Source organism: Hoplias malabaricus, chromosome 11, assembly GCF_029633855.1.
Source record: "Hoplias malabaricus isolate fHopMal1 chromosome 11, fHopMal1.hap1, whole genome shotgun sequence".
NCBI lineage: Eukaryota > Metazoa > Chordata > Actinopteri > Characiformes > Erythrinidae > Hoplias > Hoplias malabaricus.
In genome coordinates, this window is record NC_089810.1 from 20,785,384 (window position 1) to 20,812,791 (window position 27,408).

A 27,408-nucleotide genomic window follows, 5' to 3' on the forward strand; every position below is an offset into this window, starting at 1 on the left:
AGGTAGAGGTTCTATATATATATATATATATATATATATATATATATATATATATATATATATATATAATCGCGGTGGTCGCGAGTATTCAGGGTCGCTGTGGGTCCAGAGCCTACCTGGAATCATTGGGCGCAAGGCGGGGGCGCCAGTACTTCATAGGGCTATATATGAATATGAATATAGCCATTGTGTTTTATATTAGAGTAACAGGTAAAATGTCTATATAAAACACCCTTCTAAGGTCAGATACACCATCAGAAATCCATCTGAAATTTAAGCAATGTAGCTATGTAGGTAATATACTCCTATCTACCATAACATTAAAATTACCTACATGTTTGTAACTTCAATCTTCAATTTTATCTGTTCCTTTGGCCATACATCTGCACTTTGTCATACTACAATTACAGCCTGTAGTCTGTTTGGCTTGTATGAATTTAGGTAGGTGTGTCTAATTCAGCATCCAGTCCATGGGGACAGAGTTTAAAAACTCCAACAGCACTGCTGTGTCTGATCCACTCATAGCAGAGCAACATACACTAACACACCACTATCATTTCAGTGTCACTACAGTGTTGAAAAAGATTATTATCTAAATAATGCTTGCTCTGTGGTTGTCCCGAATAGGGTTAAAAGGTGCTAACAAAGTATTCAGAGCAACACAAGGACTAAACCCCGTAACTGGAGATCTACAAAGAGCTCCTATATGGTTGGTAAAGCTGATATAATGAATGATAAGTGAGAAAAAGGGAGGTGGTTTTAATGTTTTGATTGGTTCTGGTGAAATTACTAACCATTATGATGCATGGCTGCAAAGAGGTGTATTGCTCGATTGTGTCATGTCTTTTTGTAAAGTTGCGAGTAATATTTAAATAACATCACATCCTCCAATTACTGGCATGAAAGTTTCAGTACGAAAAGGAGCCTCAGAGGTGCCTGGTGTCCTTTAGCTGGCCTCTGCCGCCCGACGTGCTCGAACAGCACCCCATCAATCCCAGAGCATGATTCACCTTGGCTGCTTCTCCATTCTGACATCCTTAGGAAGCTGAGCAATATCTCTGGGCGTAATGGGAGTTTATATTATTTTCAGCAGCTAGATAAGAGGCACAAGACAGAGAGTGAAGGGTAGTACAGCGAAGATGAAACATTTTTGTCTGCGATGTCGCCTGAGAGAAGTGAGCGATGATGAGAGCCAGGGAAACTGCGACAGAGCTCAGTTACGCCATGGGAGGCACAGAGGGCCACGGCAGAGTTATTGATGAACTCTTCTGCTTCTCTGCCCCTCCTACATCCTCAAGGACAGACCGGTGCACATCAGGGATCAAGACTAAGGCCCGTGAAGTTTTGCCTCCGTCACACTACCCCCTTTTTCTCCTCTTTTTTGCTGATGTATAATGCTGCTGACATCCCAGAGAGAAGATAGCCATGAATCTTTAATGCTTCCTGTTCATAAATTACAGTGGCACAATCAGCTGGGCTTCAGCCTTTCCTGTTCTAAAAGGGAGACTTGGAGGTCTCATTAATAACTGATAGCAAAGGCTGTGAGATTAGTGGTGTGTGAGTTTCTAGACTGTCCTCGCTCTGTGAAGCTTCAGGCAGCTCTAGTCGGCTCCGCATTCTGCTCACCATTCCTCAAAAGGCTGCTTTTATATAAAAGCCAGAGGAAGGTATGCTAATACAGCTACCACCCACTTGAACATATTTTGTCAAATGAAAGGTGTGTGTATGCTTGCCATTCCTGACTGGCTGTAGGTGATGAAGGTCGCATTTGTCCGCTTCTGAAGGAGGCTGGGTTACAATTTATGAAACCAGCACTTGAGTTAATAATCCTCCCATGAACACTGCTTAGCAGCATGCTCGCCCAATTTGTGATTCATTTCCATTCTTTAGAAAATCAGCCTCATTCTTCTTCAAGAGGGCCACTGGGTGTCCCTTTCCTTGAAAGTCACGAGGCACAAATAGCAGCGCATTGATCACAGGCTTTGATGACTCCCACCCAATCCTGAACCTACACAGCTTATTAATAACTAAGCACTAGAACTTCAAAACTTTGGTTTACACCCTCACAGAATTTGGTGTTAGAGGCAAGGTTGCCACAAAAAAAGCAACAAAAGAGAAAAAAATTCTTTAGGCTTAAATAAATAAATAAATGTAGATGAGCATTGAAAGTGAGCTGGATTTGACTCTGACTCTCTCCTCTCAGGATGCCGAAAGTGGCATCATGGGCTGCAGCCAATTTCCTGAACATCCTCCCTGTCACTCATGAGATCAGCCATCAGAGAGATGTGAACCAGGACAAAAGAGAGATCTCTGCTTTCCTTAGTCATCACGTATCTGCCCCCTCCAGTACGGTAACTGTAAGGAGAACGAGTTCAGGAGCACTGTCTCGTCCTTGTCAATTCTGCCACTCTGCTGCTGACTGCTGTATTGAGATGTGTCATTACTCATTTCTGACGTTTCATTTCTCCACAGAGGGAGTGGAGCCAAAGCGTCAAACTGAGGCATGGATTTGCATTGCATATTCGGAGCTTTGGAGCAGCCTGTACCCAGGTACAGAGTCTGTTCTGACAGAGAGAGAGAGAGAGAGAGAGAGAGAGAGAGAGAGAGAGAGAGAGAGAGAGAGAACTGTTCATAATGGCATCATGGGACAGCTGCTAAACAGCACATTATTGACAAAGGGAGTGACAGGAGAACTACATTAAGGACATGAGGACAGACACCGCACCCATAACCCTCTGACACAATGACAGCATGCAGTACAGATGGAGGGAGGACAGCACAGTACAGATGGAAAGAGAGTGACAGGGCACTTGCTGAACTTTTGAGGAGGCATTTCTGGGTCAGAGAGCTAGCGAAGCCAGAAAAGTGGCCAGAAAATCAGCACTCAGCATTAAGTTGGTGGAGAGCATTATTCAAGGTGGAAATGTTCTTTCCAACTTGCATTCCCCACTGGATATTGAATATAATTCCATTTAACTTAGCTTCTATTTAACTCAATTTAAGTTAGCTTCTAAGGCAGTGTCAGTGACAGCCATCTTTAGAAATAAAACATTTCTAAAAGCAATGGCCCAATTGGGAGTTTAAATTCCAGTTCCAGTAACTTAATTCAATCAAGTATTGCCTTTAAACAACATCCATAAAGTTTATCTTAAACTGGAAATGCTACAAAATAAGTTGTTCCCATGCTGCTGTACAGGACTCAGCGGACATTCCTGGCAACAGGAACAAGTGACTTCAGCATGCCTGCTTAAAAAATGTTTCATGTAATAAAATATGATGGAAAAACAAAGGGGATAAACTAGCCCAAAAATTCATTACACATGGGAGACACTGAAAAACACAAGTTAAATCACAAGCCAGCCCATGCCTGAAAACCACACAAGAAATTACGGTCAAATCCCAACTGGCCTGAACAGAGTTTAAATTTGCCATACTGTTTGCATAATATATTGCTTTTTACTGTTAGGGTACTGGCTTTAGTGATACAGATATTATAGGAGGTATAAAAACAACATATAAACAACCCCAAAAGTACCATCTGACCAATCATAGATGTTCTTTGGCAGATGTTCTGCAGCTGCTTTGATGAATCAAGGCTTTTGCCTGATCACAGCACAATAATTACAGTCAAAATAATGCATCACGTCAAGGGTGTACAACTATTTTTCCATATCGTACAGCCCTGCTGATTGGGATACAGCAGACAAATTAATGTATCACTCCCTGAATGCAAAGCAAAGAACAATGTAGAATATGGATGGGTGTAGAATACAAATGAGTTCGTCATCTTTTGCCGCAGCCCTGATGAGGAATAAGCTGGAGTTACACAGTGGCTGAATTCTGAGAAAGAACACCACAACCGAAACTCCTACATATTCCCAAAATTACCCACTGATCCCTCTAAGGTTTGTCTAAATAGACTCTGTAAATTTTATTTCTTCTCCATGACGTCCCACTAGTATATTCAGAGTTTATTATATTTATTACTATTCAGAGCTTCTCTTTATATCACTGTTATCAGCTGAATGTGTAATCTGCAGTAGCAACTGTGTAAATTAATAAACAACAGTTAGGCTCAGCTGAATTAGCCAGATTAATTAACTTCTGTATGCTTCAAAAAAAGTCTAAAATCAAGCTCTTTTTATTTCTGCAAAGCAGCTTTGTGACAATTCCAGCTGTAAAAAACTCAAAATAAATAAAAGTGATTTAAACTGAAGGCACTGGAGTGTGGGCAAGCCACTCTAATCATGTCATACACTACACGGTGTAATGCAAGGCAAGCGTGCGAGAAAGAAAGAGAGGAGAGCCACACTCAATGTTCTCATTAGTTCTGAAATCATCTTATCTTTTTTAGGACATTAGATGCCAAAGACTTGAAAAAGGCTCATAAATAAGCATTTCCGTCCTCGATTGAAGCCGTTGTTTGTGCTATTATCACCTTCCACTTTCTAATCATTTGCCTCAAAAGGCGAAGTATTCTCATTCCACACAACAAAAGCTGAGAAAAATGAAAAGCAACAGTGGTGCAGATCTCCTGCATGCATTTTCAATTGAAATCTATTCTTTCATTAATTCGTTTATTGATCCAGGGCAGAGGAGTGTGAATTATGCCGTGAATTCTCAGTTTCCTCCTAATAGCCTCCATTCATCAGCCGCCTGCTTCTTACGCAGCTCCCATCACTGCTCTGGCCTCTAGGGTCCATAAAAACATTTTTCCATTTCCTCTCACACTTATCAATAATCAAAGTGCAATAAAGCTGGCAATTACACCAAATACTGCATTTATAAGTTGTGCTTTATTTTTTCAGCCAGACAATGTGTAGTTCACAGCTGAGAGCAGGCCAGAGGCTTGGCAGCTCCTTTCTTTTCTTTCTTTATATTTTGCTGTACCTGAGCCTGACAGTGATTACAGGCTATACGATCCATAATGAGGCCTTTCTCCACGCCTTAATTCTGCCTCTTCACGCACGGCTATTCTAATCCGGCTCTGCCCGTGTACACCAATCGCTCGCCCGAGACCATTACTGCCACGAGTGGCTTACGTGGAACTCACAGCGAGGCGTGAAAAGCTAAGAGATGGTTTCTTTTCCTGAGCCGTTTATCGCAGGCTATGGCACCATGGTGCACAAAAGCCAAGACGAGCAATAGTAAGAGCAAAATACCAATGCATTTTTTTGATGCTGGTATAAAACCAGAATAATACAAAAGTCTAGGTTTGTTCAGCCATTGTACAAATGGATCCAGACTTGCAGTGTGGTCTTCCTTGCTACTGGACATAGATAAGTGCAGGCAAATATGTTTGATGCTGTTGCTGGGGTGTTTGCTGGTCAGGGATAAGAGAGTTGTATGTTACATAACACTGTAATAAATAGATCTGAACCATATAATAACACTCTGGGTGCAGAATTCTATTTCACCTCTCTTTTGTCATTTCCGGGAAAAACAAAGCAAAACATAGATCCGCTATGGTTCAGAAATCCACTGCGGAACAGGAGAATGACTGACTAAAAGCAGCATGGAATAAGCAACAAAACGAAGGGATGACACAGAACACGTTTTGGTAGTCCCTCATTAGACCTGGAAATGGAGGAATAGCACCACAGGGAACACCTGCTCCAGAGAGCTCTAGTCAGAAACCCAAGAGAGGCCTGGGAAACCCTTTGATCAAGTCGGAGCTGGCGAGTCTGAGAGGCAACAAGGCTTGAGGTTGGCCCAGTGTCTCTGACATTTCATCAAGCATGGGCGAGTGGCTGAAAAAAAGAGATTTCATGGAAATATATAAAAAAAAAGGAGAAATAATGGTATAGAAGGGTGATTCAACGCAGACAGTGAGACCAGAACAGAACATAATGAGAAAGGAGAGACCATGCTGTGTGTGTGTGTGCGTATGTGTGAAGCAGCAGGGGATGTCCTATTTATTCTACAATAAGTGGGCAGTGTACTGAACATGTGTTGAACATGGCTAAGTCATGCATGTCACCCACTTGCTGTAAAAAGCTCTATGGTCTGTCTGTTGTAATAGGACATGCAGGGTCACAAACGTCAGCAGTGAGTTTCTGTCAGCAGGGACTTGCTCTAAGTTGCATTATATTGTATAACATTGCCACCCGAATGGCTGGGCATTCACTGAGGGATCCCTCAAGGGGGCCTCGAGAGGATCCTCAACTAGCAATGATTTCTAAGATGTTGGCTAGTACTCTAATTTTTTAAAGACACACACAACCCATGTCACTAATGTAGAACCTAGTGAGATGTTATAACACATGGCAGTTAAAATACAGGCGCCAAATTTGAAAAAAAAAAAAAAAAAAAAAGAAAGATATTATTATTGATGTTATTTATGTGTTCATTTATAGCTTTACTTTTGTGAATATACACCAGGTTATTTAAATTTGAGACCCCTGCTTTAAACCAACCAATTTATGGTTGTAAACTGAGAATAAGAAGTAAATGTGTCCCTTTAATGTGTTCCTCTAGTGACACATTTAACACTAGAAGTGCTGTGAGCCTGTCATTTGAGCACTGTGACTATTCAAACAGCATACTGATTTTGATATTGGAAGTCTGTACGGTGCTCAGACTAGACAGTCACACCTGTCAGATAATGACTCTCAGTATCTCTAAGTTTCAGTAACTTAGGTCAAATGGGTGTGGCACCTCTAGTATTAAGGTGGAAATTTATGAGGCTGCTAAATAAATGAATGTCTGCTGTACCAGTGCTAAAAACAAATCGGATTGTTTGCTTTTGGATTCACAATTTACTTTTTCTCCTCTCCCTCTGAAACAGAGCCTGCTAAGCAGAACCATTTAATGGGGAAAGGTTAAATTCTGCTAGCAAATACATAGCAAGTCTCAGTTTCGTCCTCGTCTCCACAACAAATTTCAATATTAGGACTGTCAAGATTATTATCGAGAGCTGGGGTACAAACATTATGATCCACGTAATGTATGTTATTAGCGCTTGACTGAGCCATGAATACTATATCCTGCCAGTACTTCCCTTTACAGGTATGTTTCAAACACAATCCCACTTAAAATGACATGACAGTTGCCAAACTAAGGCTCTATGCAGCTCCCCCTTTCAGGAACCTTATGACATTAGTGTGGAAGGAGCTCATCTTCCACCTGTCAGTAAGCAAAAAAGTCCTTTCTAGGGTGGCCATCTAGGCAACCCAGCAATAATCTAGAAACACATAAGGCCACAAATCATTTTTTTTATAGTTCCACAAAACATGTTTAATTAATTATTCATCCACTCATTAAATCACTTTATGAACTTATATATGTACAGGTCTTTGATCATTCTCCTAAGCTCTGTCATTTTTAGTGTATGATCTTATTGCTGATGTGTATTGCCATCTAGCTGAACAGAGCTCTTGACATTTCTCAAATGTCTCCAGTCTCACCATCACTGCCCATAAAAAGTAATCCCTCATCTTCATGAAATGCTCAGCTTTTGGTCTGAAATCATGAATTCTCTAGTTGCATTTGTTTCAGGAAAATCTAAGTGCAGTTGAGTGGACTGATAAATGTGGCAAATGTATTTACCTTAATGCCAAAATCTCAGCAGTGAAATCAGATCAAAAATGAACAAGGTAACAGAAGCTAGACAATGGGTGTTATTGTACAAGCTACACTTTTATGTTTTGTTTTGTTTTTCCCATTCAATTAAACTAATGAGATGTAACATTAATACCTAATATTATAATAGAGCATACAACAAATACATACTCTTATTAATTAAAAAGTGTATAACTATAAATATTTCTCGGATTACTAGATGCTAAGTCACAATAATGGTTACTATTAAGGTTCCTATACATCCAGTTTTCACATGTCATTTATTCATGTTTAGATAGGACATCATTTCTGTCACAGGCGTCCAAGACTGACATAAACTGAACTACCACTCTCTGTCCAGTCACAGTCTGTCACAATCCCTGCTGAAAAAAAAAGCAAGTGAACTAACGTTGATGTATCACTCCAGCGTATGAGTTATTTATCTCAGGTATGACTGATAATCGATAGGCTGCTTGTCCTTTATTTTTTTAATTAATTGATAAAATGCCTATTAGCTTGTTTTGGAAAGAAAACAAGGTCAAACACAGAGCAGAGAAAACTAATGAAATTTTAATATCTAAAGTGAAGGGGTCATAGGGGGATATGGTTTTGTTTTGTCAAACTTGTTTCAGTTGCACACTAGCAGTGTGTCTCTTCCAGTATACTCTTGATCAGGTTATGAAGTTTTACTACTAGATTTTGTATTTGTTTTGACATGATTTTACTTATTTGACTTGTAACACACTCACACTTATACTTACCTTTAAGGTTTGCTTCAGAAGTAGGTACTATATAGTGCTTTGCATAACAGACACTGTGTCCATGTTTTTAAAAGATATTTGTCATATTAATAGTCTACGCTAAATATTTCCAATGAAACATATCAGCAAGCAGCAATTAAATATTATATTAGTTTGATTTTTGGAACATTTATGTGATTAATCATGGCTGTACTCGGTGTTCAGTATACATTAAATTTGATGTAAGATTTGATTCTGGAATTTTCCATTTATTATGTTTTTAACTGTGGAATTCAGCTCTAACTTTATTAGGTAATCAAGCTCAGGAAACACTTTTATGAAACAGATGAAAATATAAAGGTGTGAGGTCAGGGGTCCAGTATCTATTCCATTGCCCATGTCTGTAGAAAGCAGTTTAAATATGTGTAACACACACCCAAAAAAGGGAAAACACAATTATTTACCCTGAGTGTTTGTGGAGATCTGGGGGGTGCTCCCACAATGTCCACTTGTGCCATATCATCAGCGTGCTCATTGAGCCCATGGATAAATATGACCGCTCCAGTGTCCACAACATCTCTCCTGGGCACCAGATTCAGATCGTCGTCTATCAAGAAGTCCGGGTGGGAAACTTCAAATGACATGCCTTCGTTCTTTGCACAGTCATCGAACACCACTGCAAAAACACACGCGCAAACACACACACATACACACACACAGATACTCATTTAATAACATTACAGTAAATAAGCACACAAAAACACATATCAATTGTCAAAAGAAGCATTTAACCTGTAATGTAACACTCAACACTGGGAGGAAGAGAAAATGCCATTGTGCTTTACACATCACCTTTAGTGTAAAACTGGCACAGTAAAGGCTTTTACTCTCTCTCTCATGATAATATATGTGCCATCAATGAAAAATAGACCTGCTGTCTCATAGCAGAAAAGTGGAGTGTCCCTGAAAAGGTGAGTGTACCTGGCAGCCATGCTCATTCTGTGCTCACTCACCCATGAGTTTAAAGCAAAGTACCAAATATAAAATATGACTCATTTATCAAGACCCATTAAGTGAGATGCCTTCACCTTCCAAATATCCTCCCTCTCTACGTTTTTCTTTCTCTTCCTCTTATTTACCTTTCTGTTACGGTCTCTCCCTCTTTACTCATTCCCTTTCACATTCTCTCGCTCACATTTCCATTCTTTTACTCTCAATCTCTTAAATTTTCTTTTCCTCATCATGCCTTGTTTTCATTCTCTCTCACACACTGATCTATGGTTGATATATCAGAGTACCCTCTTTACTAATTATGAAACCACTGCGGTTTGTACAGTTTAGGCTTTCGTATTAGCTGCAGACACAGTCGAGAATGTTAGATGTCAGAATGTAGTATAAACAGTACTGTATAATCAGTATAAACAAACTGTCCGCTCCCTCTGTACTGACCAGTGATCATAAAACACTGTTACATTTTTCACAGGAGGCCAGAGACAGAGCAGTAGAGGAGAGTAAAACCACATGCTTTTGTAGGTCGAACATTGTAAAGCGACCTTGGGTTTATGAAAGGCACTATATAACAGTAACATATTATTCATTCACTCGTTCATCCATTCATTTGTTCGTTCGGTCAATGTCTGTAACCACTTATCCAGTTCAGGGTCGCGGTGGATCCAGAGCCTACCTGGAATCACTGGGCGCAAGGCAGGAACACACCCTGGACGGGACGCCAGTCCTTCACAATGCAACACACACTCAAACCTATGGACACATTTGAATCTCCAATCCACCTACGAACATGCTTTTGGACCATGGGAAGAAACCCATGTGGACCCAGGGAGAATTTTAGTTTATATTTTATTGAAAGAAATGACAATTGTAATTGTTAATATTATGTAACATTTGTTCATTCATTGTCTGTAATCCAGCTCAGGGTCACGGTAACACACCTTGGAGGGGGTGCCAGTCCTTTACAGGGCAATACTCACTCACACATTCACACCTAGTGACACTTTTGAGTGCCCAGTCCACCTACCAGCATGGGTTTTGGACCGTTGGAGGAAACCGGAGCACCCGGGGGGGGGGGTGATTGGTTCTGGTTTACAAATACCACTCCAACTTATTTTTGCATGAAGCTTTATCTTTTTAAGCAACACAGTTGTACATTTCACCACAATATAATGCCTTAGAGGTTTTACAGTGCTCCTGCCCATGTTTGGCATTAATCATGGTGACCTTAGGTTTATATACATCATTGCAAGCTGTGTGTGTGTGTGCGCGCGCAGCTGAGCACCTGGCAGCAATAAGTGCACTTTAAAGAAACGGAAATCAGTCAGCAAATGTTGTATGTATAGTGTAGATGATGTGATTTTTTCTACTTTATTTTGAAGGATTGCTTTGTGTTTTTGTCTTGTTCCTGGTAACATGCTTGATTTCTTACAAAATTTCACCCTCCTACATGTATCCATCCTTTGTTGGCACTGTCTGTTCCAGTAGAGGATGTGGAGCATTGTGAATAAGTGAAGTGTTGCGATGCTATTCTTTAGGACAGTGTCTGCCTTTAACAATGAGAATGAATCAGGATTTTTTCTGTTAGTTTCACTCAGCAGTAAGAGGGCAGAACACTCTGATCTCCAGATACAGAGCTGGCAGCTGTGTAAACCCGTGTGAAGGGTGAGAAACTAGAAACTTTATTCTTTATTCACTGACATCAGTTGGTCGATGGTGGAGGCATAAAAACTCAAGATTATAGTTTTATGGACTGAGGCCACTGCCATATTGTATTGACTTCACAAAAAGGTGTCTACATGCCTCTCTCTGTGTATGTATGTGTGTGTGTGTGTGTGTGTGTGTGTTTATGTGGCTGCTAAGCTGTGCCTCAGGTCTGACGGAGAGAGATACCAGCATAGTAGCCAGCTTATCCCCTCTGATCATGTTCATGGCTGCCTTATCTCTCAGTCCCATACCCCCTCCCCCCACCCCCTTCAGTCCTCTCCTCCTCTAGGTGACATATTCCTCCTCTCTTTTTCTCCCCATCCCTTATTTTCCCTCCCACCATTTTTCTTCCCTGCCCACCCCAGAGCTCTGAGTTACGTCCCTGTAACACAAGGTGACCCTTGAGGGCTACGTACACCACACACACCCTTCTGTAACACACACACACACAACCACTTTTTTTCAGATACACTTGCTCTAGTTTACAGAAAAGCTACATCAGCCTTTTGCGTCAACTGATACAAATCTTCATATACGTTCATAAAGGCTTTTTCTATCAAGCATCAATCACAATACCAGCTGCTTTATTCAGTTTTCATGTTGACAACTAATGCCTGATGCTTGTGTTGGTGTTTATTTCAGTTGTCATGAAAGTCTTACGTAGCTGTGGGTATATAGGTATGCGGGTATAAGTTGGCTGGTCATTTGGTGCGTAAGTTGGTAGCAGAGGTCTTCAAATCAAGATCTTGGATCCAGGTTCCATGTCAGGCTTTTAAAATGACACTGTAGATGCAGCTTATGCACATGACTGGCCAGGTATAGTGTCATACCAGCTGGATACTAAGAATCAGGGGCGTCATAGTGAGGTGAACGGTGGGACTGAGTTACCAGGGCCCCAAGCGTGGGGGGTGACCCATAAGGAGTCTTAAATTTTATTTTCCTTTAAATATTATTATAATTTAAAGGTCACAATAAATGTAAATTTAATGTTTTGGGTAGATCAATCGGTTGACTGATGGGTTGAATTGTATGTCCTAGTCTAGATATAGTGTCTGAGGACAGGCACCCTCCCCCCCTGCACGGAATGGTTTAGTCTGCCTTCGTTTTAACTAGGTGCATTTAACTTGGCGTTCATTCTTTTGAAGCAGCAGTTTGCGTTGTATCTGTGCTACGGAAGATGATGCCCAAGAAAGCTAAATCTGGTTTTCAGAAAAGAAGAGAGAGGCAGGAAAAGAGACCAAAAAAAAAAAGAAATAAGGGAAAGCAACTGCTAACAAACTTCTTTCTTAAACAAAGGTGAGCCCAAGGTTCATAAGGATAGGTTGTCAAATTAGTAGCTAACTTGTGAGATGCATGGCACTCAGTTTCAATAACACAGATTAAAGTATTACAAGAAGCAAAACTGCAAGATGAAAAGGAGCAATATACAGAAATAAAAAGCATGGCCTTATGAACACTGACCTTCAGTAAAGCTTTACCTTGTTCCTAACCCTGATTAAATCCAAACCTGGAACTTGCCACTGAAGGACTGCATGCTTTCAGAGCAGTAGTTAGTTCTCATGTTAACAATCTAATCTGGTCTCAGAGCATGCTGTTTTAATTTCATTCCTACATATTTAATGTGAGTCAGCAAAGTGTGAAAGTGGCACAACATACATCCCTCCTTCTCTCCATCATAACAGCGTCCCGTGAGGCACGTCTCCACACTGCACATCCATAATGAAGCGAGTTGCTCTCGCTCCTGAACAGAAATGCTTAGCTGAAACGAAGTGTGTGTTACACGCTATGAGAGCAGCAGTGCTGTGGAAGACTGAGCTCACGTGACACTGCACATCTGCTTTCGCTGTCAGTCCACATCCTTCTCTTGTAAGATAATTACAGAATGGAGAGGGTTAGTTTGTTTCTGGGCTGAAACAAATCTCACATGACATTTTTGGGTTTAATAAAATAAATAAATAAATAAAAATTATTAAACAAATTAAACTAAATAAAGCTTGGTATATTGCTTTTGTGGCTATTCCACTATTTTGTAAGTAGTTCCTCCAGGCAAGCTCAAGCGCAGATTCAGAATCTAATGCAATATATTAAATTTAAATAATTCTTAAATACGGCGCCCTGTGGCGCAGCAGGTAGTGTTGCCGTCACACAGCTCCAGGGACCTGGAGGTTGTGGGTTCAAGTCCCGCTCCGGGTGACTGTCTGTGAGGAGTTTGGTGTGTTCTCCCAGTGTCTGTGTGGGTTTCCTCCGGGTGCTCCAGTTTCCTCCCACCGGCCAAAAACACACGTTGGTAGGTGGATTGACGATCTCTCCAGGGTGTGTTCCTGTCTTGCACCCAGTTATTCTGGATATGCTCCATCTCCTGCTGAGTTACAGGTTAAATGTAGCTGTCATAAAGGCAGCTTGTAAGAATGCAACAATTACAAATTACCAAAGATTGAATCTTGTAACTTTCTACTAACTTTGTACTCAAATATACACAATTGCTGTACATATGAATGCACAATTTGTGTTAGTCATCCTCTAGTTCTTTAGAATTGGTTACAAGATAGCAGCTGTGGTGGTCCTGACAATTTAAAAACATTGAAAATGGGAATAACAAAATATGGAGAGCAACACATGGGCTGCAGTCTGTAACTGTAGAGGTACAGAGTGTATATTGTGCATTTCTGATCATATGCATATGTTGTTAAATTCAAAATTTCTGTTCTTCAGACACAATCATGAGCCAACTGGATTAGCTTTACTTTTGTAGCAACATGTTACAGTAATGACTCTTGACATTGTCACTGCATGCCGACTGAGCCTCATAACTTACTAGCAAACCAAATGAGCTGAGCTACGATTATCAATGAGATACCCCATTGATAATGGCAATCACCACAGGTGATGAAATTATGGGGGTCTGATTCCATGACCACTTAAAAGCTTCTGGAAGCACCTGGTCCCTTCCTGGGTCACTGCTAAGTAGCAGATTTATTTATTTATTTATTTTTCACATTAGTTTAAGGGATTCATTTTTGAAGGGACTGGGTAAGTGCTTGGACCACCTGCATAATCAGGAGCATTTGTCTCGGTTTTTAGAAGCCAATCCAGACCTAAGCCACAGTTTCAGTACTTTATTTGGATTTAGCATAACACACACACACACACAAAGACAAACAAGCCCAGGCTGTTTTTGGAGCGCAATAAAGCTGCAGGTTTATAGAGGAGCGGCTCTCCCCGAGAGGAGGCAGAGCAGCGGGAAATGATGCGTTATGGTCTCGTGTGAACTCAGGCCTCATAAATAATGTGGCAATGAGAGAGAGAGAGAGAGAGAGAGAGAGAGAGAGAGAGAGAGAGAGAGAGAGAGAGAGAGAGAGAAAGCGAGAGCAGGTAGCATACGCTCAGGTCAAACCCCTCGTGTATCAACCTCAGTCCTATATGCCCTCGGAAAGAGCCCATGATCACTGGAAAAGTGTGAGAGAGAGAGAGAAAGAGAGCGAGAGAGGTAGTGATACATCCACAACTATGAATATACTTTTTCTTTTCATACTCCTTTAATCGAAATAAAGTCCGGGTAATATCCAGGACAAATATTGCGGGTGTTCGCTAGGGGTGAGCGCTATCCACATTATTCATACCGTCTCAAAATATTATCTCGATATAGGTATTACCGTGGGGAGGGGGTGCTCTGTCAGGCTGCGCTGAGCCTTATATCTGTGAGCACAAAGTCGAGTGAATTTCCCTAAACACAGCCCAACAGTGCACACTGACACAAGTGTTGATGATAAAACCCGTTTCTGGGAAATTTCAGCAACTTTTGCTGAAGGAACAGAAAAGTTTGAAAACAAGCGAAATAAGAAGTTTAAAAGCACAGCTGGCGCTAACGGGCACTTGTGGTTTAGCACATCACAGCAGATTTTTCAGCGAACTGAGGCTCAAAACACACATTTTTAGTGGATAAAGCCATATACCTGTGAGCTCAAAGTCAAGTGAATGATTTTCTGAGAATTATGTCTGTTTACAGTTTAATTCCTTTCTCTTTTAACTAAATTTACCGCTGCGGTGGGCTACTGAGCTTGTGCTATTCTCGACCTGTTTTCAGACCGTTACATCAACAGTCATTGTGCTCCCACAGCGCCCCCTAGTCGACTTTTAAAGACACAACAGAAATTTGACATCAAACAAGTCATAAATACCCCCCTCATTTTGAGATACCGTCCACATTTTTAAATACAGCGGTATATGGTATTATCATTATACAGCCCAACCCTAGTGGTTGCATTCACATATACAGCTGCTCCTTGTAATTTCTGGGACATTTCAGGATTGCATGTGTGAAAGTGGCATCAGTCTGCTATCGCCTTCCCTTTGTACACAAAACGTTTGGACATCTGCCCATCCCAAATTTCTTTAAAAATTAAGGATAGGCTGTCCTACTCCTTCAGTTAAAAGCTTTAGACTAGTGCAGCCTTACCTCATACTACACTGTAAACATTAATGTTCAAAGCAATTAACTGGATTGAATGATTCTAATTTAAAATATATTGAAAATTTGGACTCTCAATTTGTGATCTCAACTACAGATGCTCCTCCCCACAAGTTGATGGGGAGTCTGATACTTTCAGTGCACTAACCTGGCCTCACTGTCAGGATTCTGCCTGTTGCATTCCGATTGGCTCTCTGTAGATCCCTGTATACGCACTTCTGTGTATTGTTTTGTACTGGTATTGGTCTGAAGTGAATCACCTCCTTCTACACATCATTCTGAAATAGCAGACTTGTGACTAGTCCTTTTGCATGTCAGTCATTTCTTTTCCTGCAGTAGTAGGCAGTTCTTGGCCACTCCTGAGAGAGTCTGGCAATGCAAGACTAGACATTATAAAAATTTTATTTCTTCTTTTGAGTTTAGCAGAATCCTGTTTATTTTTTAAGGTAAATTAGCTGTATATGATGGATTTAACTGAACTCAAATGTTATGCATGATGTCTGAAGTCACAGAAGTAGAATCAGTGTGCAGCAATTTTCAGCAAAAATTGTGAATCTTCTGGGGTTCACTGCTTTTCGTGAACTTCATGTGGACAGATTGTGTTCATTTCAGTGGGAGGGGCGGTGGCACAACAGGTAAAATTGCTGTCACACAGCTCCAGAGACCTGCATTGAGTTTGGTATGTTCTCACACAGTCCAAAAACGTGTAGGTGGACAGACAAATTAATGAATTTATGTTGTGTTTAGGGCGGCATGGTGGTGCAGAAGGTAGTGTCACAGTCACACAGCTCCAGGGGCCTGGAGGTTGTGGGTTTGATTCCCGCTCCGGGTGACTTTCTGTGTGGAGTTGGTGTGTTCTCCCCGTGTCCGCGTGGGTTTGCTCCGGGTGCTCCAGTTTCCTCCCACAGTCCAAAAAACACACGTTGGTAGGTGACTCAAAATTGTCCGTAGGTGTGAGTGAATGTGTGTGTGTGACTGTGTTGCCCTGTGAAGAACTGGCGCCCCCTCCAGGGTGTATTCCCACCTTGCGCCCAATGATTCCAGGTAGGCTCTGGACCCACCGCGACCCTGAACTGGATAAGCGGTTACAGATAATGAATGAATTGTGTTTAGAACTTCATTGTACTGAGAGTCAGAAATGCCTTTTTTTTTAGTTGTATCAAGCATTAAATGAAGTTGTAGACCCTTAAAATAAATGTGTATGCATACTTCTGTCATTTGAGTTTATGAATATTAAGGCAACTGATTTCCTTTTTTTTTTTTTTTAGTTCTGTTGACATATTCAGGTTTGGAGATGTATGGGTTGTGATGACAGTCCACAGTATTGTCTCTTACTAAATGTGTTTATATGCAGCATCTACCCAACCACTACTCACATCACAGCACACTCAACCAACCTGTCATTCACAGATCTCATTCAACTTCACAACTATAACTCAACTCCACCACCAACTCTCACCCTACCTCAAACACTCCCTTCTTCCCCCTTTCATATAAATTCATGTCTTTCATTCGGTCTTCCTTTTGTCTTTCAATCTTCTCTCATTCTTCTCTTAGTCTTTTCAATCACTTTTCTTCTAGAACACTTTCTTTAATGTTCTTGTCCCTGTCTTGTTTCCAACAGACCTCTCATCACCTTTTGACATATTGAGTCTTGTGATTGCTGCTATAATAGTAGTATCTTTCTCAGGTCAGAGAGTAAACAGGGCTCTGAGCAAACAGATAGACCGTGTCTTGCAGCAGAGAGAGAGAGAGAGAGTCCACTGGCCCGGTATTAAATCAACTGACTTCTAATCAGAAGGTTCCAGCCTCAAGTCTAGAATATAAAGCATTTTCCCCATAATTCTTAATAGTTGTGCAGGTAGGTAGGTCACCCGTCTCTCCTCCACACACCAGAGTTGGACTCTATTGCCATACTCTATTGGGGTATATGTGGGTGTACAATTTACTTCAGTAAAAGAAAATAAAACAAAAGTAGAGAAATATAGGTTATCACAAAATATTCATTTTTTTCAGGTCATATGTTTCTCCTGTAATTCAGTCTTTTTATGATGTATTAGCAGTACATCATAGTAGATTATTTTATTTATGTTGAAATATGTATTAAAACAAACACACAGCTGCTGCTTCTGTGCAGAATTTCAGAATGTTTCTTTTTTATTTTATTTATATTTTAGATACGATTTGATTTTATAAATTAAAGTTTTTGTGAGCTGCGTCGTCAATACTAAAGCTATCCCTTAAATGTTTCCTCAGCAAATTAGGAAATTATAATTAAATAGTAATCGACTTACAGCCCTAAATTAAACACACCTAAATTAAAAGGAAATCCAATAAATAGCTGAAAACTCACATTTACTTCAAGAATATAAAAGAGAGAAGCACATGCATCTCTTATTACTCTTTATATACATTATATATAACAATATAAATTATACCTCTTCTGTAAACTCTGCCTTGTGACTGACTGATACCTCATTCAGGGTGCGTTCCTGCCATGTGCCCAATGATTCCACGGGTTCCAGACAGGATAAAGCAGTTACAGAAAATGTATGAATGAGTAAATGAATTTAACTGTGCTAACCGTGGTCATTTTAGGGCAGGTTTCCCAGACAAGGATTAAGCTTAGTAATGGACTATATGCTTCTTTCAATGGAAAATCAAAATTCAAATATACTGTGTAGGCCAGGACTAGGATTAATTCCAGTGCAGAAAACTCTGTAATGTCTACAGAAGCAGCACAATTAACGTCATATTAAGGAAAATCTAAGAAAGTATATATATTATCATGCGAAGTTCCACCAAACTGCTGACTTAGCACTATATGGGTGCCCCTTAATGTCATAGAAAGGGATGAACTTGCCATCTGGCAACAGACATGCTGACATGCTATTTGGGCAGACAGTCCCAACACTTTTTTTATATCTGATCGACGCATAAAACCAGTAGATCAGTGGCTCGACTGACACTGGGCTACCCCAGTCACACTGTTAAACACCAACCCCTTTCGTGTTGGTCCTGCCTGCGTAATGCATTCGGCAAAAAAAATAAATAAGCGCAATAGTTTGTTTCCTAACCACCGGCTCTTGAAACACACTGCTCTGCGGCCCATTGGTTATTTTCTTTACTGACACAGGGCTGGCCCAATCATATCATTAAACACCTCCTCCCTTTGACTCTGTGTGCATTGCAACGTAGGACGACTGTAACATTATCTGTTAGAATCTTCTGAGATGGAGAGAAACACAAAGGAGGCACAGAGAAACAGCGAGAAAAAAAACTCTTTTCAAGCAAACGCTGCCAAATGTGTCAAAATTACAGACATTTGCCAAAGAATGGCCTTCATCAGCTCCTATGGCTGATGACAGTGATGGTGGTGCCAATGGATTTTCTGGCAGTGCCACTCACTCTGAACAGGAGCAAGTAGTATAACCTGCGGTAAGCTGGACTGCTTTCAGAACACTTAGGCTATGTAATGAGTAGGCTAAAGCAACCCACCCCCTTGGTAAATCTGATAAAATGTCAATAAAACAATTTTGGCTAATGTTCTATAGCCAAGTTCGTTTGTATTGTAAATGCAGGTCAAGTAAGCTAATAATGTCCTTACCCCTAGAGGCCATTTATAAGACAATGTGCACAATGACCAGATGAGAAAATAAACCTGGGTCAGTACTTTTATGTCTTCCATCCTGAACTAAATAATCTTAAATGTGAGAACACGTTTTAAAACCTCCATTCACCAACAATAATAGTACGTCAGTAGGCAGCATTCTAATTTCATAATTATGCTATTATTGTTTGTGGGGTGAGTAGTAAGCTAGGCCAAGGCTAAGCTACTTTTTTGGCCCTGGAAAACTGTTAGGCAGTTTATATGTAGGTGGTTAGGGACAATATACAGAAATGAAAGTAAATCACACTTTTTAAAATAATATAATTTTGTCTATTGCCTATATTATTCCAATGCAGCTGTGTGCCTCTTTACAAGAGAATTCAATAATTCTAGGCGTATTTGTAAAGCCTCCACTCACCAGCATTCTGATTTCGTTGTTAGTCTATTAATTGTTTAATTTGTAGGCTTAGCTAAGCTACTTTTAAGCCTGGAAAATGTGTTTGGAGCAGTTTTTTATGTAGCCTAGGTGACTAAAGACAATGTAAGCTACAATAAAAGAAAATCACACTTTTTTAAAATGACATTATTTCATATATTGCCAATGTAGCTGTGTCCCTGTTTATTAGGGCTGTCCCGAATACAGTTTATTGGCTTCAGAGCTTCGGCCGGGATAATCAGCGAATATTCGAATCCTAGGAGAGTGGTGTGGTGTATATAAATTGTGGTCATTAACAAAATCCGCTTCCGACCCCTGCTTTAATATCCCTCTCTCCAGACTGTGCCGGGGCTCAAAGCGTGGCTTCGCTCGCTAACCTGCTAACTGAGCTATACACAATTTAACCAGTTTGAGTGGTGGTGCTCTAATTTCAAGCACAACGCTAACGAAATAAACCGTGGGGTCGCCTCGCTTCATTGTAAATATGTTGTTTTAGCATGTTAGGCTGTTTTATATGACTGAGCTTTAGGCTACATTTGCACAAATACTTGTTGATGAGCCTGAATACGGGTGAAGTGGGGAGAGCACTGTTTTTACTGGTGGTACGTTTCCTTTATCGATAATCACATTTATCCAAAAATATCCGAATCACAAAATTAGAAACCGAATGAACAAATACCTGAATACCCAAACACTTGGGGCCAGCCCTATTGTTCAGAAAATCAGCTCTCAGCTCCCGCTGTAAACATAGAGCCGCACTTTGGCTCTGAGCATGGCTCTACTCGAAGAGTCGTTCGCTAACTCGTGCGATACACAGTGCCACTAAGGGCACAGGGTGTACACAAATAAACCAGAGCGTTTAGGAGGTGTTCTAATTTGAGTTGTAAATAGGTTGCTGTGGCGTTTTAGGCTCCATTCAATGCTTTTATGTTGACAAAGCTGAATACATGTGGAGTGGAGGGTTGCCTTTATCGCCACATTTATATTATATAAAAAATACAATATCCGTATCTCAAAATTATAAACCGAATACCTACCCAACGAACGAATAGCCGAATATTTGGGGCCAGCCCTACTGTTTATCAGATAATGCAACAATTCTGCACCTGACTACACCCTTATGTTTAAAAAAAAATAAATAAATCTCACCCCAAAGTCTTTATTCATGTTTTGTTGAGATAGCATCCCCAGAAGAGGAGAGTGTTAGTGAGAGAGAGGAATGTGTCAGTGAGGGAGTGGAGAGTGTCTGCGAAACACAGGAGAGTCAGCGAGAGAGAGGAGAGCTAAGAGCCGGAGGACATAGATTACTTTGCCTGTTACAGAGCCTTCTATGTTACATGAGCTTTTTGGATCACCACCCACAACAAAATGCCAAAAAATCCAGTAGTGCAAAGGCTATTTACCAGTAAAAACGGAACCAACAGGAAGTGGCTGACATATTTTGATCCTCTCATTCTCTTTCTCTCTGTCACACACATACAGGATGATGTCTTCATTTTTAAGGATTTGTCCAATGAGTTCACAGGCTTTCTTTATTCAACACGGTTTTTCTGGAAAACAGTGATAATCAGATCAATCAATCATGTATATTATTTCTCTTTCTCTCTCCCTCATACATGTGTCATTATCCACATCCAAACATACATACACAGAGTTCAAGGTTCATTCAGGAGCTCAGCTACATTCATCCTACATTCATTCATTCATTTCTCATCTCTATACTTTCTTTCTCTTTTCTTCCTCCCAGAAGCACATAGGCACGCCCAATAGGATGAGTGCTGCTTTAAGATTCACAACTTTGTTGGAGTGGTGGAGTATACATTTTTATAGTGTTAATAAATGACACTTTTTTTTCTGTTTAAGTGTCCACTCTCCCTGATTCCCATTAATTCATTGCATGGCTTAAGGTGAAAGCCTTTAAATAATTGCACAGTTGGTATACACATTCAGGAGACTGAAAAGATGTGTGCTATCGAATGTGGTGGGCCAGTCCAAAATGCCAGGAAGGTTTTTTTTTTTTTTTTGTCTCAGTCCGCCCCTGGTCACGGAGATCAGTTGATGTAAATAAAATGTCAGTGTTCCGAAGTTAATGTCAGTCAGCATGAACTCAAATCTTACCACTGCAAGTAATTATGCATTGATCTATCTGATGCCTAAAGGGACATGCATTACCAGTCATTTTCACATCTTAGATTAGCAGTAAAAATGCAGAAGCTTAAAATAACACATGTAAAATTATACAAAGATGTTAGTATTATGTGCTGTTGATCAGAAATGATACTGTATATTTAATGTGCCTCGATGCAGTTTAAACTCTCGTTGTATTCTCTCAATGAGCTTTTTATTAGGAGTCATCTGAGACACTTGCAGCAGGAATGAAAATGTTACTTACACTGAAACTGTATATACATGATCAAAACTAGGCAGAGGATGAAATAAAAATAAGTCATTTTAAAGGTACAACTTCTGTTTCATAGAAACTTACATACAATAATGTCCAAATTTCGATTAGATTTTCTGATGTAATTTGGAACAGACTTTTATAAATAAATAGATTGTAGTGTTTCACATGTACTTCATTGGTGATCATTTAAAATTCAATCTATAGTTTGATCAGAGGAGGATGGGTCCCCTTGTGAGTCTTGGTTCCTCCCAAGGTTTCTTCCTCCAGCCTCGAGGGAGTTTTTCCTTGCCACTGTCGCCTTCGGCTTGCTTGCATTGGGCTTTGATTTAAATGTTCTGTTTTGAAACTGTGAAGCTGCTTTGTGACGTCAGTTGTAAAAGGCGCTATACAAATAAATTTTGATTTGATTTTTTTTTGATGAACGGTCATTTTAAGTGCTTGGTACAGTGTGAATGAGTGAATAGGGAGAGAGTAGTAGTAATGGGGGAGAGGGTGTATGCTTACGGAACTGCTTTAAGTTCTAGCCTGGGTTCTCTACCTGTTGTTACCTAGGGTTTTGTGACGACTGAAGTCCTGTTGCTCTCATGTTTATTAAACTGTCTCTGAAAAACCGTATGACATGTTCCCTGTGTGCTTTTCCATGGAAGATAAGTACCCAAACCTCCAAGCATTAACCTCTTCAAAGGAGCATCAACCAAACCTACTTCTTTTATTCATTATAGACTGTAACAGCACCCTCCACAAACACCTTGACCATAAATGCACATGCAATATTATCATACAATACAGCACATTGCCTATGTATGAACTTATTATTTATTCAATCAGGTGGCACCAGAAAAACATTAAAATATCTCTCAATTTGTACAAGTGACCTTTATTATACTTCAATCATGTTATCCTTATACCCTTTAGTAGAACTACCACAGAACATTTGATGCATATTTTGGTATGCATACATACACACATGCACACACACAAGCACTTACACACAAAACCGTAATTTAAAAAGCACTCAAAACAAAAATGAACCATCAAGCACTTAATGTACATAAAAAAAAAAAGTATACAGACACTCTTCAAAGAAGACTCCCCTGTTTGTTATAAGAAGCCTGCTGCACTTTTTTGCCTGACTAAATCCCATAAGCATGACAGATGTGTTCATTTCCTTTTCTATTACACCCTTTTAGATTTATTTCAATAACGAGAGGGGGCTCTTTGCAGCATGCAAATTGCAAGGCAAACAGTGTCAGGCCTTGTGAAGGCGGGCTGCGCATGTTTGATGGTATTCTAATGTTGTCAGAGAGGCGAGGAAAAAGTGTGCGTGTGCATGTGTGCACAGCGAACAGAGAGGCTACTTTGATGGCTGGTGACAATAGCTGAGCCCCTTCGTCCTCTGAGAACTGGCTTTGAGGAGAATGAGCGCAACATGGATTATCCAGCCCAAGCCCAGCCACAACTCTATACACTTCAAGTGCATAACACACACTCACACCCACTGACTTCCACCTCTCTCTCTCTCTCTCTCTCTCTCTCTCTCTCTCTCAGACACACACACACACACACACACACACAATGCATTATCAATGACAGACATGCTACAAGAAAATTATGAATGGACACTAGGCTCTTCAATTTCATTCACTTAATGTAATGAACATTTTAATTCTGGCAATACATATTGGCATGCAGTGCATTATCACTGCATCACTGAAAAAACGAATGGTTCCTGTTATATTGACCGTGTATTTCCCAGTCCATACAGTCAGAATATGCAAATTATGTTGCTAAAACAGCCCAATTTGAATAAATCATGTGTACTGTCACATACAGAAATATTTTTCCATATATCAAATCCAGCTTAAAATTATAGCTTCAAAATCATTGTGAGGGCTACTGACAAGTAATAGAGAGAACAGAGTCGTTGTCATTGCTACTGTGGGCTCAGCACTTCAGAAAGTGCACTATGTATCTGTTGATTTCAACACCGTACTGTAAAAGTTTTTTCTTATTATTATTTACCAAATCCTAGTGTTCTTTTAGGACACACCTATTCCTGTTAAAGAGTCACTGCTGCACGTTTCAACCTAGACTTTAGTGACTGCAGAATGGTTAGAGGGATATATTATCATTATTCATACTTCCTACCCTTCTACAAAATTACACAGTGCAGTTTCTGCAGTTTTGAGCCTGGAGTAGCAATAGGAGGAGCCCTATTTTCGCTTTTATAGGTAAGTGAATCACTGCAGTGACATTAAAGCTGCAATTTTAAGGTGAAAACATACTAGGAAGACTGGCTATGTAGTGCATCTGCCAGTTTTATTCTAGCTGTTAAACAATGGTTGGAAATGTACAATCAATAATGTGTGGGTTTGGTTAAGAAAATCACACAAATGAATAATGTAGACTTCAAAAGGAAAAAATCTAGAATATGGGGGATGTAATACATACACTGGGCTTACTAAATCCCTCAAATCAAAGCGTTAATAATGTGGAGAAAACAGATAAGAAAAATATACAGGGAACAAAACATGGGAGTTAATATGAAACATTAAATAATACAAGTATCATAAGCTGAATCCGTAGGAAGTAATAAGTAGGAAGTGACCAGATTTGGATATGGAACCTTTCCAGTTTTGATAAAATGGAGTAGGTTTAGTAGCCTGCATCATCTCCCATCATGGATTCTGCCCTTGTCTGATCCCTTTTCACTGCCAAGTGAGAAATTTCTTTGTTTCTCGTTTTCTCGTTTCGGTGCTGGATTTGAAAGTCCTCTTTGCCGTGGTGTTGTGAAGATAGCTGTATTTTTCTGGTGACTAAATGTCAAGCAGGTGTGAAGGGAGAGATGGAAAATCAGGATCCTAATCTAAAAGGCAGCATTGGCTTTGTCTGCACTGATAACTGTCCAACAGCCCCCCATGTGTTCGCGCTCTATGGGTGGGGACATAATGCGGCGCGACAACACAGTGAATGGAATCATCTCTGCCTTTCCATTACACCCATGTATACAATTGGCCTTGTGTGCTCCACGTCCCTGGGCATTACAGGAAAGAAGGAGCGATGGAAAGGTAAGACATGGAGCTCCAGCGAGGTAGACACACCAGCTGTAAATCACTGGAGCCAGTCAGTAAAGCTTTCTTAAAATGTGATTATTGAGCCTCCTGAGGGATTTTAGCTCAGCAGGGCTGAGGAGACAGTGGCACTGATCAGAGGCTCAGGCGACAGTTTGATGGCACATTAGATCTCCAAGCAGTGGCCAAGCACGTTTCATCTCTCCTACGCTCCCTGGTGTGAAAGACGCCGAAATACAGATGCTCCCACATAACCCCGACCTTTCATGTCAGACTTTTCAGATCACCCACGTTATACTCCCAAGGTTTCAGCAGTGCACTCTTTGCTTTTTTAAAAAATGTAGGAAGTAGATGTCAGAGAGATGGGGTTTGTGTAAACACAGGTTAGGCCCTATCTCACTAAGTCACTTGGAAAAACTTTCTAACTCCATTTATTTATATATTTATTTGGGATATTCCCTCAGTTTATGTGTGGCCAATTATCAGTTCTTAGATAGGTCCCATCCCATGGCATATAACATAGTGCAGCCAAACTGCAAAGATAAAGGCACATAAAGCTTGTCACATATGATATATTTAATTGCCTTTTACATACACCAATAGAGAGCTTTATATGCTTGGAGGAGAACACTACTGGGATTCACACTGTTTGAAAGCAGTAAAAAAATAACCCACACTTCAACAATTATGTATTCCTAGGGGACCCTGCACTGCAATTTTGATGCTGCAACAGTCATTGCAATCATATAGTAAGCTACTGTTTTTAAATATAAAAGCAGAAAGTTAACAAATGTGGTGCAAAACTAATGAAAAAACCCGTAATCCCTGGGCGCAAGGTGGGATCACACCCTGGAGGGGATGCAAGTCCTTCACAGAGCGACACTCACTCACACCTACGGACACTTTTGAGTCGCCAGTCCACCTACAGACGTGTGTTTTTGTACCGTGGAAGGAAACCCACACGGACACAGGGAGAACACAACAAACTCCTCACAGACAGTCACTGTACCCACAACCTCCAGATCCCTGGAGCTGTGTGACTGCAACACTACCTGCTGCGCCACCTTGTTTCAATAAAAGTATAGTGTGTTTTAGCGTGTGCGTCCACCTCCGTCAGTCCAACCAGTCCTGACATTGGGACATATATTTTCTATGCTTTGTTTTTCATACAGTACACACAGACACACATTGTAATTATAATCCTACACAGGATAAGATGTAAAAGATACTATGCCAATACAATAGAGCTTCACATAGACCACCCCACAAAGGTTCTGTTATCACCTATTGTTTGAGTCCTACACCTAACCACTAAGGTTGTTGTGGCTGTTTATGATCTGACCAGTAACCATCTACCATTAACCACTAGGGTTACTCATTGAGCTCAGTCCATGAGTGCCCAAACAACTCACTGCATCACTAGGTCTTCAAAGGGGCCATAAGGTAGGTACCTACACTCTTCTGTGTTTCACTGAATAAAGCCCATGACACCTTCAGAAGACCCAACAGTTAAGTCTCTCTCTCTCTCTCTCTCTCTCTCTCTCTCTCTCTCTCTCTCTCTCTCTCTCTCTCTCTCTCGCATCTGGAGTTCTTTTAGACAATGCAGAGAAAACATTGAACATGGCACTATTCTGGCTCCATAGATGAGATTTATTGAGTTATTATGGTTTTTTCTGATCAATTAAGGTGGAAATGTGTTTTCCACATTAAAAGACATGGAACATCTAAATGTAAACAACCAGAGAGTTGTTTCCACACAATCGTAGATGTTCCCTTTAACCATTAACAACCATAAATCCACACTAGCCTCCTAGGTGACTAAGGGTGTACCTAGTCCCACTGGCACTGTTAATGCATGCTCAGTGCCACCAGTTCTGTGATACATCACCAATAACCACTATAACACCTCTACAGTTTATTTCCCCAACTAGTCTGTGCTCTCCTTAATCACAACTACTGGCTAGACCTTTTAGCTGTTTCAGATAACTCCATCAAATAGGGATGTGGCAGACTTGGCTGCAAATCCCCTAACACCTATCTCTACTAGCCATCGTGTGCTTGCCATCAGAATTCCCTCACCTTGGGCACCAAGACCAGATACTCCAGCTTCTTCCCTTCCAATGCTTCATCTACTGCATCCTCAAATAGAATGGTTAACTCTGTAAAATGTATGTCTGGCTCCAGCAGTATGTCTGGCCTCAGTATATTAACAGAAAACAAACTTCAAGAAACTTAACTTTAAGAAAAGCACAGTGTGTGTAATGAAATGACACTGCTTTGCAAGAAATGCATGCTGTATATGATCCGGATATCCTTTACAATGCTGAGCCTAGCTCTCTTTTGTTTAATTTTAAAGGAAACAGAACAGAACAAAACAGTTTAATTAAAACCATGTCAGGTGAGT

General features: G+C 40.4%; 1 protein-coding gene across 1 annotated transcript in view; it reads right to left on the reverse strand.

Annotated features, from left to right (window-relative positions):
• cdh13 (cadherin 13, H-cadherin (heart)) overlaps positions 1-27,408 on the reverse strand; it is a 508,194-nt gene that overhangs the window by 312,790 nt on the left and 167,996 nt on the right. The window contains exon 3 of the mRNA XM_066685111.1: positions 8,765-8,976. Within this exon, the coding sequence (XP_066541208.1) occupies positions 8,765-8,976 (212 nt within the window). The remainder of the gene's footprint in view (positions 1-8,764; positions 8,977-27,408) is intronic.